At 37.8% G+C, this 13854-nt stretch overlaps 1 protein-coding gene across 10 annotated transcripts in view; it reads right to left on the bottom strand.

Moving 5' to 3' along the window:
• Nucleotides 1-13854, bottom strand: part of Mga (MAX dimerization protein MGA) — a 92370-nt gene that overhangs the window by 31401 nt on the left and 47115 nt on the right. For all 10 annotated transcript variants that reach the window (XM_060371620.1, XM_060371619.1, XM_060371618.1 and 7 more), the window contains exons 4-12: nucleotides 13263-13341; nucleotides 13066-13161; nucleotides 11868-11999; nucleotides 11506-11610; nucleotides 9435-10093; nucleotides 7254-7596; nucleotides 1782-2008; nucleotides 877-1059; nucleotides 285-354 (exon numbers count right to left, since the gene is read on the bottom strand). In XM_060371620.1, coding sequence (XP_060227603.1) covers nucleotides 285-354; nucleotides 877-1059; nucleotides 1782-2008; nucleotides 7254-7596; nucleotides 9435-10093; nucleotides 11506-11610; nucleotides 11868-11999; nucleotides 13066-13161; nucleotides 13263-13341 — 1894 coding nt within the window. The remainder of the gene's footprint in view (nucleotides 1-284; nucleotides 355-876; nucleotides 1060-1781; nucleotides 2009-7253; nucleotides 7597-9434; nucleotides 10094-11505; nucleotides 11611-11867; nucleotides 12000-13065; nucleotides 13162-13262; nucleotides 13342-13854) is intronic.

Here is a 13854-nt window from a genome sequence, read left to right on the forward strand (position 1 = left end):
GCAAATTTTAATAGCTAATGATACCCATGTCCTTGAGGCTTGAAAAGAGAATACTTATTTTTCACTGAGATGATTCTTATATGTCCTCTGAAATAAAATACCTTATCAACATAAGCAGACCTTTTAGTGATATTATGCCAAATATTGGGAAAGCCTTCTGGTTGTTCTATTTTTAACAGGTTAGAAAAAGCGCTAGATTATTGGTTTAAGAATTTTTGCCACTAAATAATTTAGAATTACATAATAACTACTATCAACTATTAACATTTAATTTTTATTCTGACCTTGTGATTTATCAGAATCATCCTCCAAGTCACAAATGAGTTGCTTTAAGGTCTGTTCTGAATCAGGTTCCTAAAGAAGAAGGAAGCAATACAGAAATACTTTAATTCAAAATTTATTATCTAGAGAGGACATAAATTAGTAAAATAATTCATAACTTCACAGCTGCCCTGTTATGTTACCATTATATACAATCCAAGAAAAAAAAAGTAGATGTCTTAATTCTCAATGTTCTAAATAATGACTGGGTCACTTAGAAAATAATTTACATTATGCACTATCATGTATTCTAAAGGGAGAATACTGGATATCTAACAAAATGAGTTTCACTCTTTAGAAAATTCGTCAGTGTGAAAAGCAGCAAATCACACTGACTGGTTAAGTATTCTGACTTTTTAAAAACCAAAAGTACTTAACTGCTACAGGATTTCAGTAACAAACACCGAGAGACAGATTACTAAAATAGATATAAGGAGAAATGGGTTTATTTACACATTACAGGAAACACAAAATTTATGATGATAGTAATAAAAATTCTAATACCAGCAAAAGGGAATTGGAAATTAAAAGGTTATTATGAAACAAGCGATTCACCTTTGTAACATGGTTCTCAGGACTGGAATAGCATGAGCCCTGCTGCTGAAATAATGAAGATGGGGACAGGGGTGGAGATGGTTGCCTCTGTTCCTCTTTCTTCCGTTCATACACTCGAACTCGGGCACAAGTCATCATATTTTCAAAGTACAAATAGACTGGATCTTTGTCCTCTTCTCGTATCTATACGTTTCAAGTAACAAAACACACCATTATAATGATGGAGAGAGAAAAAACTTATCCTAGAATCCAAAGGAAGAATTTAATCTTGTTTCCATTACAAAAGTTGTTTTTTGGTTTGGTTTGTTTGTTTTTGATATAGGATCTTTCTTTGTAGATCTCCTCATGTACAGGCTGGATCTCTTGAACTCAGAAATCCACCTGTCTCTGCCTTCCCCACTGCATCTAATTCTAGTTCCAGAGGATTCTACACCCACACCTAGGCTCTGAGGGTACCCACACACTTATGGCATATATACGGCATACACACATATACGAAAATAAAAAATAAATTATGAAAAAGTTCATCTTTCTATGAACTTAAAGAAGAACTTGGCTATCTTTAATTATTACTACTCATCTCCAATTCTATCATTTTTTGGTTTGGTTTGGTTTTTGGAGACAGGCTATGTAGCCTTGGCTGTCCTGAAACTCACTCTGAAGACTCGGCTGGCCTCGAACTTATATTCACCTGCCTCTCCAAAGTACACCACCAGAATCCAGCTTTTTATCACATTTCTAAAGTGAGAGCAAATAAACTGACTGAGTCAGGGGGAAAGGGCCTTATAGACACATTGCCTAAATTCTGACACAATATTAAAAACTCTACTTGAAATCTATTACCTCTTCAAATGGCTTGTGGAACTTACAATAACAACAACCACAAAAAACAACTCCAGGCTTACCACAGGATTGGGCTTGGGAGTATATGCTCGAGCTGGTTTAATTCCAGTGAGTACTTTGCTCTTCACGGTAGTGGAAGATACATCCGTCTGAGGTAATGCCAATGGTTTCACAGGTTCAATGACAGAAGGTGTCGGGATGTAAACAGGCTCTGGATCTACTTCACCTTCCACTTTCACCCACAGTGGGTAATGTCGAACAGGCTGCTCAGGTTCTGCTTCACACACAGCTTAACAAAAGAGAAGGACATGATTTCAAGGCACTTTTGGCAAAATGTAAGTTCAGCATTGAAGCAATGCCAAAACAAGATATGCTCCCTCACAAAAGATAGTAACTTGTAACAATCAAATGGTCTGGAAGACCTCTAGTTGTATTCTTACGCATTAACGTATTCATCTATTAATCAAATGCACGAGAATAGCTAAGAATAAATCAAAGTACATGTCTATGTACACACACACACACAGACACACACACCTTTGGTCTCTTTTGTTAAATTTATCTTATCTCAACACTTTAGCTGTGACTTTAGAATTGGGGTTGGTGGATACCGCTGTGTGAAATAGCATGTTGTAGAAGTCAGAGGACAACTTTCTGGAGTAGGCTTTCTCTTTCTACCATGTGGATTCCAGGGATCACACCCAGGTCAGCAGGCTTGGCAGCAAGCACCTTTACCAGCAAAGCCATCCTACCAACCCTCAGTTGTTATTTTATTTATTATTATTTTTTTATTAACAATTTAATCACTTTGTATCCCAGCTGTAGCCCTTTCCTTCCTCTCCTCCTGGTCCCACCCTCCCTTCCTCTTCTCCCACTAGCCCTCTCCCCTAGGCAATCTTATACTAAGTAGATGCACTATCCTTCAAATACATAGTTACATTTATTCTGCTGAATTCTATTTAAAAATTTTAAATCTATATTTATAAGAGATATTGGTGTACAGTTTCCTTGTAAGGTCACTGTGTCAGTTAAACAAGAGTGTGGCCTCCTAGAATGAGACAATTTTATTCTTGGTTGTGAGTGTAGCCTTTAACAGCAAAGCCATCTTTCCAACCCAAATAAGACAATTTTATGGAACAGTTATAGACATGAGTGTTATTTATTCCCTATGTATATTACAGGATTTAACAGTAAAGTCCTATAAACCTGATGATTATTACAAGTGTTTTTATTATCTGCCTAATTCTTCAACAAGATGAGATTGTATTTTTTCTGAGACGGGTCTCACTATGTAACGCACACTGGCCTGATCTCTAGATAGTCAACCTTAGCCTACTGAGTACCACAATTACTGGCATACACAACCATTCCCAGCAGCTATTCTACTTCTGTGAGTTTCATGTCTCTCAAATAATTTGACTGTTGTCATCTGAAATGTTCAATTCATCGGCACAGAATTGTTCATAACATTAAATCTGTTGCCATGCTTTTGATGTCTATATAGTTTAGTCACCTCTGTTCCTCATCAGAATGATTATAAAAATCAACTATTTAATCTTCACTGCAGATTGTTAGTTGACTATGTCTTCTAGCTCCAAGAAAATTTTAGGAGGGCTTAGGAAACAAGGAAACAAGGTTTTAGCTGATTCCACTTGATATTGCCCACAGCAAATACCTACAATACCTTTACACAGCCAGCCATATTTTTAATAAGCTAAAGGATAAACAGAATAAAAAGGATAGAGTGAAAGCCAAAAGGTAATATAAAAAGGTAGAAATAAAATTCAAGAAGCTCTAATTTAGATATTACACTAGAAAAAACATGAAGTCAGAAAAATTGTATTAAACATGGATAATAAATTAAACTGAGACTAAGCATCCATTTGCAAAATGGAGAATAAAGCATCCTCAGCATAAGATTACAAAATTTATAAGGTATCCTTACAAGGTGTCCAATGATGTTAGTTTTCCTTCATACTACAGGATTAATGAATTTTTAACTATATAAATCCTTTAAATCTATCATAATTACAAAAAAATTAATCATAAAGATCTAGATTTCATGCAATGAGAATAGAATGTTTTAATTTACATTCTAGCTATAACATAAAAACATGTAAAAATTAAAATCCTACAAAGAAATATGCAAAGAAAAAACAAGTTATCCATCACAGATCCACTGTCACAGCTCCTACAAGTAACTAATTTTTGTTTGTTTTTCAGGACAGAGTAGCCCTGGCTGTCTTGGAACTCACTCTGTAAGCCAGGCTGACCTTGAACTGGGCTCCGATAACTAATTTTAACTATTTGTAATTTTAGTAATGAATGATATGATTTAGTGGAAGCTAAGGAATCATTGAGATGGAAGGAGGAGGGCACCTTAACCTTTTCCATTTCTGCCTTGTCAGCTCACATTTTCATACAGCCATTAGGTTTGTTACTGATTCCTGTTCTATAATCATGTTTGTCTTCACTGGTTTGTATATAAGTCATTCTATTTTAAAAATCACAAAGCCTATCAACTAATTATCAAAATCATGCTTATAGATTAATCCTTACAGAATGAATACAAATACTACTTTAAAGAGGAAATATAATAATGAATCACTAAATTTATTCTAACTGTTCACATGGATTCTCTTTACTTATACTAATTGCTCACATTTTTAACAAATGCTTACTGACTCAGTTACTGTACTTCCTTGTATCAAGATTTCTGCCTTCTCAATCTTCTTGGTCTTTACTGATGGTGGCATACACCACCTACTCATGAACATCACCCAGGTTCTCAAACATGGTTGGTCTTTTTAAAATAAATCTAATACCTTTTAAACATTCTCTTTGTAATTATTTTACTTTATGTGAATTAGTGTGCAGGTGTCAGATCCCTTGGAATTGGCATTACAGACAGTTGTGAGCTGCCATGTGAGTGCTGGGAATTGAACCCGGGTCCTTTGGAAGAGCAGACAATGCTCTTAACCATCTCTCCAGCTCTTTTTTTGTTTGTTTGTTTGTTTGTTTTTATCAGTTACATTTTATTAACTCTGTATCCCAGCCGTGTCCCGATCCCTCATTCCCTCCCAGTCCCTCCCTCCCTCCCTCCCTCATCTCCACCATGCCCCTCTCCAGCTCTTAAAACATATTATCAGTAACTTGTAATTTTCTACTTTAAAGACACTGTTTTCTAGTCTACCAATGTAGCTAACACCCAGAGAAGTTGTTCTACCTTCTTGGGTAAAGTCCACTTTTTTTTCTAATTAATTATTTATTCACTTACTTTACATCCTGAACACAGGCCCCTCATTCTTCTCCTTCCAGTCCCACCTCCCACCTTCTTCCCCCTTTTCTCCCTCCCATTCTCCTTAGAAAAGGGGTGCCCCACCACCACCAACCTGACCCAGCACATCAAGTCTTACCAGGACTAAGCACATTCTCTTCCACTGGGACCAGACAGGGCAGCCCAGCTAGGGAAAGTGATCCAAAAGCAGGCAACAAAGTCCTGAGACAGCCCCAAGTCCAACTGCTAGGGTATCCTCATGAAGACCAAGCTGTCCATCAGCCACATAGGTATAGGGGGCCTAGGTCCAGTCCATGCATGCTCTTTGGTTGGTGGTTCAGTCTCTGAGAGCCCCCATGGGCCTACGTTAGTTGGCTCTGTTGGTCTTCTTGTGGAGTTCCAGGTCCTTCTATCCTTCCCCCATATCTTCCACAAAACTCTCAGAGCTCCACCTAATGCTTGGCCGTAGGCCTCTGCTTCTATTTCAATCCATTGCTGGGTGAAGCCTCTCAAAAGACAATTATGCTAGGCTCCTGTCTGGTCCTCCTGGTGGCTGAGGTCTCTCTAAAGTTTACTTTTCTTTTCTTCTTCTTCTTCTTCTTTTTTTTTTTTTTTTTTGGTGAATGGTGGGGTCATTTTTTTTTCACATTCACTAGTTTATTTTAATTTTATTTTTTTCTTATCAGTTACATTTTATTAACTCTGTATCCCAGCCATATCCCACTCCCTCATTCCCTCCCAATCCCACCCTCCCTCCCTCATCTCCACCGTGCCCCTTTCCAAGTCCACCGATAGGGGGGGACCTCCTCCCCATTCATCAGATCCTATTTTATCAGGTATCTTCAGGATTGGCTGCAAAGCCCTCCTCTGTGGCCTAACAGGACTGCTCCACCCTTGGGGGGTGGGGAGGTCAAAGAGCCTTTTATGTGCTATTTTATGCTTTTCTTTGGGTGGTGAGGCAATTCAGACAGAGTATTTCTATAAATTAGGCTAGCTGAGCTAGCCTTGAATTCAGCTATCTTTCCTCAGCCTCCTCAAGACTGAGATTACTGGTATGAGCCAATGTTTGAAGAGATTTATAGCAAATCCACAAGACTAGGGAGTTGACTCAGTGGATAACGTGCTCCCATTTAAGCATTTAAGACCAAAGTTTGGATCCTCAGAACCTACATAAAAGTGGGTAGGCAAGGCAGCCATCTGTAATCCTAGTACTTGAAATGGTAAAATAAGGATCCCTGGGGCCAGCTGCATAGGTAAACTAGCTTATTTCAAAAAGAGACCCTACCTTCAAAAATAAACCAAACCTGGTTCAGTTCCCAAAACCAACATGGTGGCTCAACCATTTGTAACTCCAGTTCAAGAAAATCCAAAGTCTCTTCTGAGCTCTACATGCAGGTGATACATACATTCAGGCACACAAACATATACATGTTAAATAAATGGAAAAAAATAGAGGGGATTAAGGATTTAGTTCAATTGTCGAGTGATTACTGGACAAGCATAAGGTCTTGGGTTCAGTCCTTAGTACTAAGAAAAGAGGACACATACACACAGACATACACAGAGGATCTGGGAAAAAGACTAGTCATGAAAGTGTTTCCTACATGCAAATGAGAACCCAAAGTACAGATCCCTAGCACCAACATTAAAAAAAAAACTAAACAAGTGTGGCAGCCCCACATTCGGAGAATTGGAAACAAGACCCCTGGGGATTTGCTGGCCAGCCAGTCTAGCCACATCAATGAGCTCCAGCTTCAGTGAGATATCGTGAAAAATGTAAAGGCCAGTAAGATGGCTCAGTGCATTAGCATCTTGCCATCAAATCTCACAACCCAAGTTTAGTCTCGAGGACCTATTCCTTCAAGTTGTCCTCTGACCTATACACACACACACACACACACACACACACACACACACAGTATAAATGTGCTGAGTACAGTGGTGTACAACAGTAATTCCAGCATTTGGGAAGGCAGAGGCAAGTGGATCTCTGTTAACTTGAGGCCATCTACAAAGTGAGTCCAGGACAGCTAAGGCTACAAAGAGAAACCCTGTCTCAAAAGATAGATAAATAGACAGACAGACGGACGGATGTAATTTTTTTTTAATTATTTTAATCTAATGTAAAGTAATTTAGGAAAACGCATGACTTCAATCACTGCCCCTTCTACATACATTCACAAGAACAGGTACACACATATATAAAAAGTATACTTTTATAAAAAATAAGCTGAGTTTGAAGTCAATTAATACTCACTGTATTCCAGCTTCTTTCTCTTCTTTTTCTCCTTCAATTGTTCCTCATCTTCTCTGACTCCTCCTCCTTCCCTTGCTTCCTCTCCCGGTGTATCAGAAAATAATGGATCTCGACGAGCAGCCTTCTTATGAAAATGCTTTGTTTTAGATCCCCCTTTAACCAACACAACTTTTCTTTTCAAACAAGTGCAACCAAACATGCAGTCTGGTCGACGGCAATGAGCAGGTTGGCGCTTCTCCAAAGCTAGACTGGAGCATATACAACCCAGGCGACAGAAGTCATTGTTGCATGGAGGAGCCCTTTTCTTTATGATTGTGTGGATAGGTTTAGTTTTGAGGGATGCCTAAAATTAAAAAAGAAAGTTAAAATTTTACTAAATCATCCCAATACTACCACCAACTGAAGTCACATATTGATCTACAATTAGTATTGTGAGTACTAATAACCAAGACTAACACAGATTCAAAGGTCAGACTACACATATTATTAGGGCTCTGAGTAAACAAGCTCACTCTCTGATGTATTAGCACATATTAGCAAAAGAAACTTCTCATTGATTAAGAGCAAAAATATCAAATATAGGTTATTAACTCACTAGAAACCACATGAAATGTTGTTCTGCAGGGACTGACAAAGCTATAGGTCAAAGTTAATGTTTCATAAGGTTTTCCTGGAGCACAAGCAGGCTCATATTGTCTAGAGTACAACAGAGTGAATAACTCTTCAGTATCATATATGTTCTGCAAAATCCTAAATAATTACTATCTATTATTTTATATAAAATATACTAAATAAACAATAAAAAGAAAATCATACACAGTTGAATCTTTATGAATGACTAGTAAATACAGAACACAGGTTAGGGAATTGACTCAGTGGATAAAGTGCTCCCATTCAAGTGTTTAAGAGCAGAATTTGGATCCCTAGAATCTACATAAAAGCTGTGTAGGCAAGGAAGCCATCTGTAATCCTAGTACTTTGGAGCCAGAGATGGGCATCCCTGGGGTCAGCTGACTACCTAAACTAGCTTCAGAGATCCTGTCTCTATAAACAAAAAGAGGGACTAAACACATATAACATCAACTTTCACCTACAAACACATATACATACACAAGTGTGCATACAGAGGGTGCGTGTGCCACAGCACACATAAGGACGTCACAAGACAAAACTGCAGCTGGGCCTCTTTCTCCACCTTCACATTGTCTCTGGAGACTGAACTCAGGGTACCAGGCTTATGCAGAAGGCATCTTTACTCATTAAGCCAGACTGCTAGCTCCAGAAATTTAATTTTTTTTATTTATTGTGGTAAGTACAACATATGCATGTACAACTGTGTGGCTATGCCACCCCATGGATACACATGTGAAGGCCAGAGATCAGTGTCAGGCACCTTTATCATTTTCCATCATTTTTGTCTGCCTAAGACAGGGTCTCACCATGTAGCTTGGCTGGCCTAGTACTAACACCATGTAGATCAGTCTGGTGTCAAACTCACAAAGATCCTCCTGCCTCTGTCTACTGAGTACTGGGATTACACACATAAACCAAGCCAGGTATTGCATATGATACTCCTAATCCCAACACTCAGGAGAAAGAGGATGGCAAATACCTCTGAGTTTGAGGACAGCCTGCTCTACAGAGTGAGTTCCAGGACACATAACAGAGTTGTTTTATCCAGGATAAAAACAACATAGTGAGACTATTTAAAAAAATAATAACAACAACAACAAAAATAAAAATAAAGGCATGTGCCACCATTCCTGGATCACCTTTTTTTTTTTTAAGAGTCTCTCATTGAAACTGAACCTCAACATTTTGGCTAGGCTGGCTAGCCAATAAAATTCACCTATCTCTGACCCCAAACCCCAAGTGTTGGAGTTACAGGCATGACACTTGGCTTTTATGTCAGTGCTAGGAATCTAAACTCAGGTTTATGCTTAGACAGCAAGCAACTCAGTACAGAATTTAATATTCATTCATCCATCCACTCATCCATCCATCCATCCTTCATTTATACTGTCTCCTCTACTGGCAGAAGAAATCTATACTCAAAAGATTAGTTCAAAGAAAGTAGGTGAAGACATCCTTTTAATTGTCTCCTAGGTAACTAAAATACTAAAACCCAGCTTACCTATTTGCCAAAAGCACCAATGTTTACAGAAAATAGCAAATACTTACTTGAGCAGTAAGCAGAGTTGTTAAGGAGACATCTGCTCTCTCTTCGGTAATATAGGTCCTCGGTTTTCCTTCCCAGAGCGCACAATCTTCCAGGTCCATAAGCTTTACTTGAGATTTTGACAAGCCTGGAGGGCGAGTTCCCTGCTGCTGTAGGTGCTGCTGTTGTGCCTGCCGCAAACTAATCTGCTTTGGAAATACACTTTCATCTACAGATGGCACAACCAAGTTGGTCACCTGATTATCTGAAGTTGTACTTACTGAATTCTTGGTAATTTTATCTCCTGGAATCACATGTGAGTTTTTCTGCTTTGGTGAAACAGGGTATGGTAAAATAGACTTAAAAGATGATTTAGTTCGGCCACTCAGTGCTGTCTGTTTGTTTTGAGACTTTGTTTTCCGAAAGGCAGTGGTCACAATGTGAGGCTTCACAGAGTAAGAGGTGGAAGGGGAAACGGTAGCTTGCTTCTTAAGTACACTATCAAGAGTTCGAACGTAGCTGGTACTCTTGGTGGGGAGCTGGTACACTACAGGAGATGTGGGAGCACTGGAGGAGAAACCCATGCTTGTTTCCATCAGCTTGCCTTCGTTTTCCAAGTACTCATCTAGCTTATCACTACAGAAAGCAGAACGGTTTTTCAGTGAGGCCTCTGAATTTCCACCTAGAAATAAAAAGATAGAAAACATTTAAACCTCAGAGTTTTAGATCTCTAAGAACATTTAGAGGGTCAGGAGTACTGAGCTACACATGATCGAGACTTCTCTAAACTGTTCCTACTCAGAAGAAAAAATAGAAAATTAAGCAAAATGAGACAGTGTCTAGATATAAGCCATCAACCTTCTCACCTAACTATAGTAACCAGTGATAAGTAAAAACAACAGCAGGGGAATAAAAGAAATTAAATAAAAGTAGACTTCAACAGAATGTTAAGAGGTTATTTAAGAGACTTGAGTCCCTAGAATCTGAAGCATAGTACAAGGGAACAGGGAAAAACCATAAAAAGAAGAGCATATCCTTTAAGTGTTTTCATTTTTTGGTTTTATTTTGAAACAAGTTCTCACTAAGTAGCCCTGGATGCGACTATATAGGAACTAAGCAAGACTTCTTACAGTCCTCCTTTATTTGCCTCCCAAGTGACTGAACTACAATGGTCTATCACCATACCTATCAATATCCCGCTTTCCGGAAAGAAAAATATTACATTCAAACATATTACCATTGTTGTAAGATTTTACAAACTCAAAGATAGAGAAGACTCTTTTGGACAAATGGCAAACTAAGCAGGTTAGGGTCTAAAAACAAACATGTGTAGTAACGAAGGAAACCAAACAAACAGATTCATATTGCTAACCAAAACCTCTGAATTACAAGTTTACTTTGATACATGAGACTATAAGAACTTCTGACAGCTCTGAAGGTATATAATCCTGAAATAATACTTTTTATATCTAAGATAACAAAAGGAAAAACAGTTTGAAAGCTGCAAGGATTATTAGGTTTGACATGGATAGGAGTGGAACCCCAGGGTATGGCTAGGGAGAAAAAAACAATACCAGCAAGACACTGTTTCAATTCAGTTTAAAGGAGAGATGGAAAGGATAAGAATCGGACCAATAAAACTGACTTGATTTGAAACAGGGTCTCAACTACGTAACCTTGGCTGACCTAGAACTGGCTATGTAGGCAGAATGAACTCAAACTCACAGAAATCTACTTGCCTCTGCCTCTCAAGGGTTGAGATTCATGGCAAGTGCCATTATCCCAGGTCAATACTGTATTCTTCAGAACATATATAGAGTTTAAAACTATAACAAAGACTAATGACCAACCAAGCTTGGTGGCATAAGACTGTAATTCTAACACTTGGGAGACTGATAAGCAGGAAGACTGGGAGCTTAAAGCCAGCATTCCGTGGTCAATGAGACTGCATTTCAAAAAAACACAGAAAAAGAGTTGGGCTTGAGCTGAGCAGGAAAGTACCTGAGAAGCTGTTAGGCCCCTATATTTAATCTCTGTAGTAGCAAAACAAAACCAAACAAATAAAAAGATACTAAAAATTGAAAAGCTAATTACCTTCATTCCTAGATGCAGAAGCACCATGAAATTTTCCTCTCCATCCCTTGATCTTGGTGAAGTCATTGGTCTTCCCTGTCCTAGAAACAAAAGGAAACCCAGCATCTATAAAAGAAAAAGCAAAAGATATGACCAGAGTTCTAGCCAGCCAATATATGTCAAACTACTGTTTCTCTACTATGAAATACATCCTATGTATTAATTCTATGCCAAGAAATGATTTACTTTCTAAAATATCCTACATGGATATCTAAGTATCCTAAATTGGAGAATAAACGTAATGTTTTAAAATTTATACTACAAATAACCTAAACTTTAGAGAAGAAAAACAGTACTCAATTACACAAATGCTACATACTCACCAGGTGAGGCAGGGTTGGTTCCTGTCACATTCCATAAGGGAAAGCTAGTGGCTGGAGCCAAAGGCAGCTGTACCCCCAAGTATTTAAGATCAATGCTCATTGTTGGATCCACTGAATTCAGTTTTAAGCCCACTACAAGAAAAATAAACCATAGCCCATATTATCTCCCTTCTTAAAAAAAAAAAAAAGCCTCAAAGAGTTAATAAAGGAAATGGTAAAAAGCAAAAATTATTAAACAGTATCAGCTTCACTTAAATCCTTACATTATGGTATTACATATTGCCTACCCTTGAACAAGGGCAAAATCCTAAAGCTGCAAGGAAATAAATTCTGTCAATAAGCTAAAAGAGAATGGGAATAAAATCCTCTCCAGCAAACAAAGAAAAAAGCATGCCCTGCCAACTGCTTCATCAAAATCTTGATTACCTAAGGTTCTAAGCAAAGGACACAAGAAAGCCATGCTCAGGCTGCAAACGCACAGAAAACACAAATGTACATTGTGTTTTCTTGTTTGGTTGGGTTTTTTGGTTGGTTTGTTTGTTTTGTGTAGCCTTGGTGGTCCTGGACTTGCTTTGTGACCAGGCTAACCTAGAACTCACAGTGATCTACCTGCCTCTGCCTCCCTCAGTGCTGGGATTACAGGCGTGCACCACTGCGCCCAGCTCTGTATTTTGTTTTAGATTATCAAATTTCTAAGTAATTCTTTAAGCAACATAAATAAAGCAAAATCCCAATCTTTTATTTTTTAGCCCGAAGTTCAGAAACCTTCTAGAGTCTCTAATAAAAATTTGCCATGGATGGAGTTTCTGGCTTAATTATAGGCACTAATTCTCCAGTTATTATCAATGGGCCTAAACCAAAAATTACTTATAAATTAAGTGACCATATTTTGGAAAACTATTTAACTGATTTAAAAAAATAATAATAATAACCACCATGCCCACCTATAATACATTTTCTTTGTATACAAACTACTAGATTATTTTCTTTGTATACAAACTACTAGACATATTTTTTAATTGAAAATAACTTTAGAAGTAGAGAAAAAAATTGCTAATTGACAGGTATTGAAATAAAAATCAAGGATGGAAGGAAAAGAGAAAATAAACAGAAAAATAAGCAAAAGGAGGTAGGAAGGAAAAAGAAAAAGAAAACAGACAAAAGACAAATTGGCTTATCTACATTCTGAAACTAGTACCTTCTTGAAGAGCAGGATGTATCACCTGCTTATGCCGCAAAGTCTTCAAATCTTCTATTAATTCCTTTTCCAACTGGGAAATTCTTGTTCTGCAAGCTACTCACAAAATAATGATGAAATAAAATAATGTACATCAGAGACACTTCATTACTATAGCCAACAGCAAATATATATTAATTTATACTGTAAAATAATACCTGGATCATTTGTGGCTGTGGTCTGAAGACTAGAAGGTTCTTCTGTTGTCCCATCAACTGCATGAATATCTAGAGCCTCCTATAAAATTAAAAGCCAGTTAGTTGCTTCTAAAATGTTTAAAGAAAATTAAAAAAAAAACCAAAAAAAAAACCAATGACAATAGGCAGAGGCAGGGAAGTGTTCAGCAGACAAACGCTTGCCATGTAACCATGAAAATCTGCTTTATCCACAGCACCCATGAAAAAGCTGGGTATGGTGGCACTTTTCTGTAATCCCTGGTAACATCTGAGGTAAAAGGAACAGAAGAATCACTGGAGCTCATTGGCCAGCTAGCCTAGCCAATCAGTGAGCTTCAGGTTCAGGGAAGATACCCCATCTCAAAGAATAAGACTGAGAACAATGAAGACGGTGCCAACTTCTGGCCTCTGTACATAGTCACACAGGCATACGAACTAAGACCCAACTACATGTATATTCCATTCATATACGATGGAGTTTTAAAATAATACTAATACTAATAATAAAGGGCTAAGAGTATAAAAACAGCATGTTTTAGCAATAGCTCCAATAGGAGTAACTGTTCTCATACTC

This window comes from Meriones unguiculatus, chromosome 18, assembly GCF_030254825.1.
Source record: "Meriones unguiculatus strain TT.TT164.6M chromosome 18, Bangor_MerUng_6.1, whole genome shotgun sequence".
Lineage (NCBI taxonomy): Eukaryota > Metazoa > Chordata > Mammalia > Rodentia > Muridae > Meriones > Meriones unguiculatus.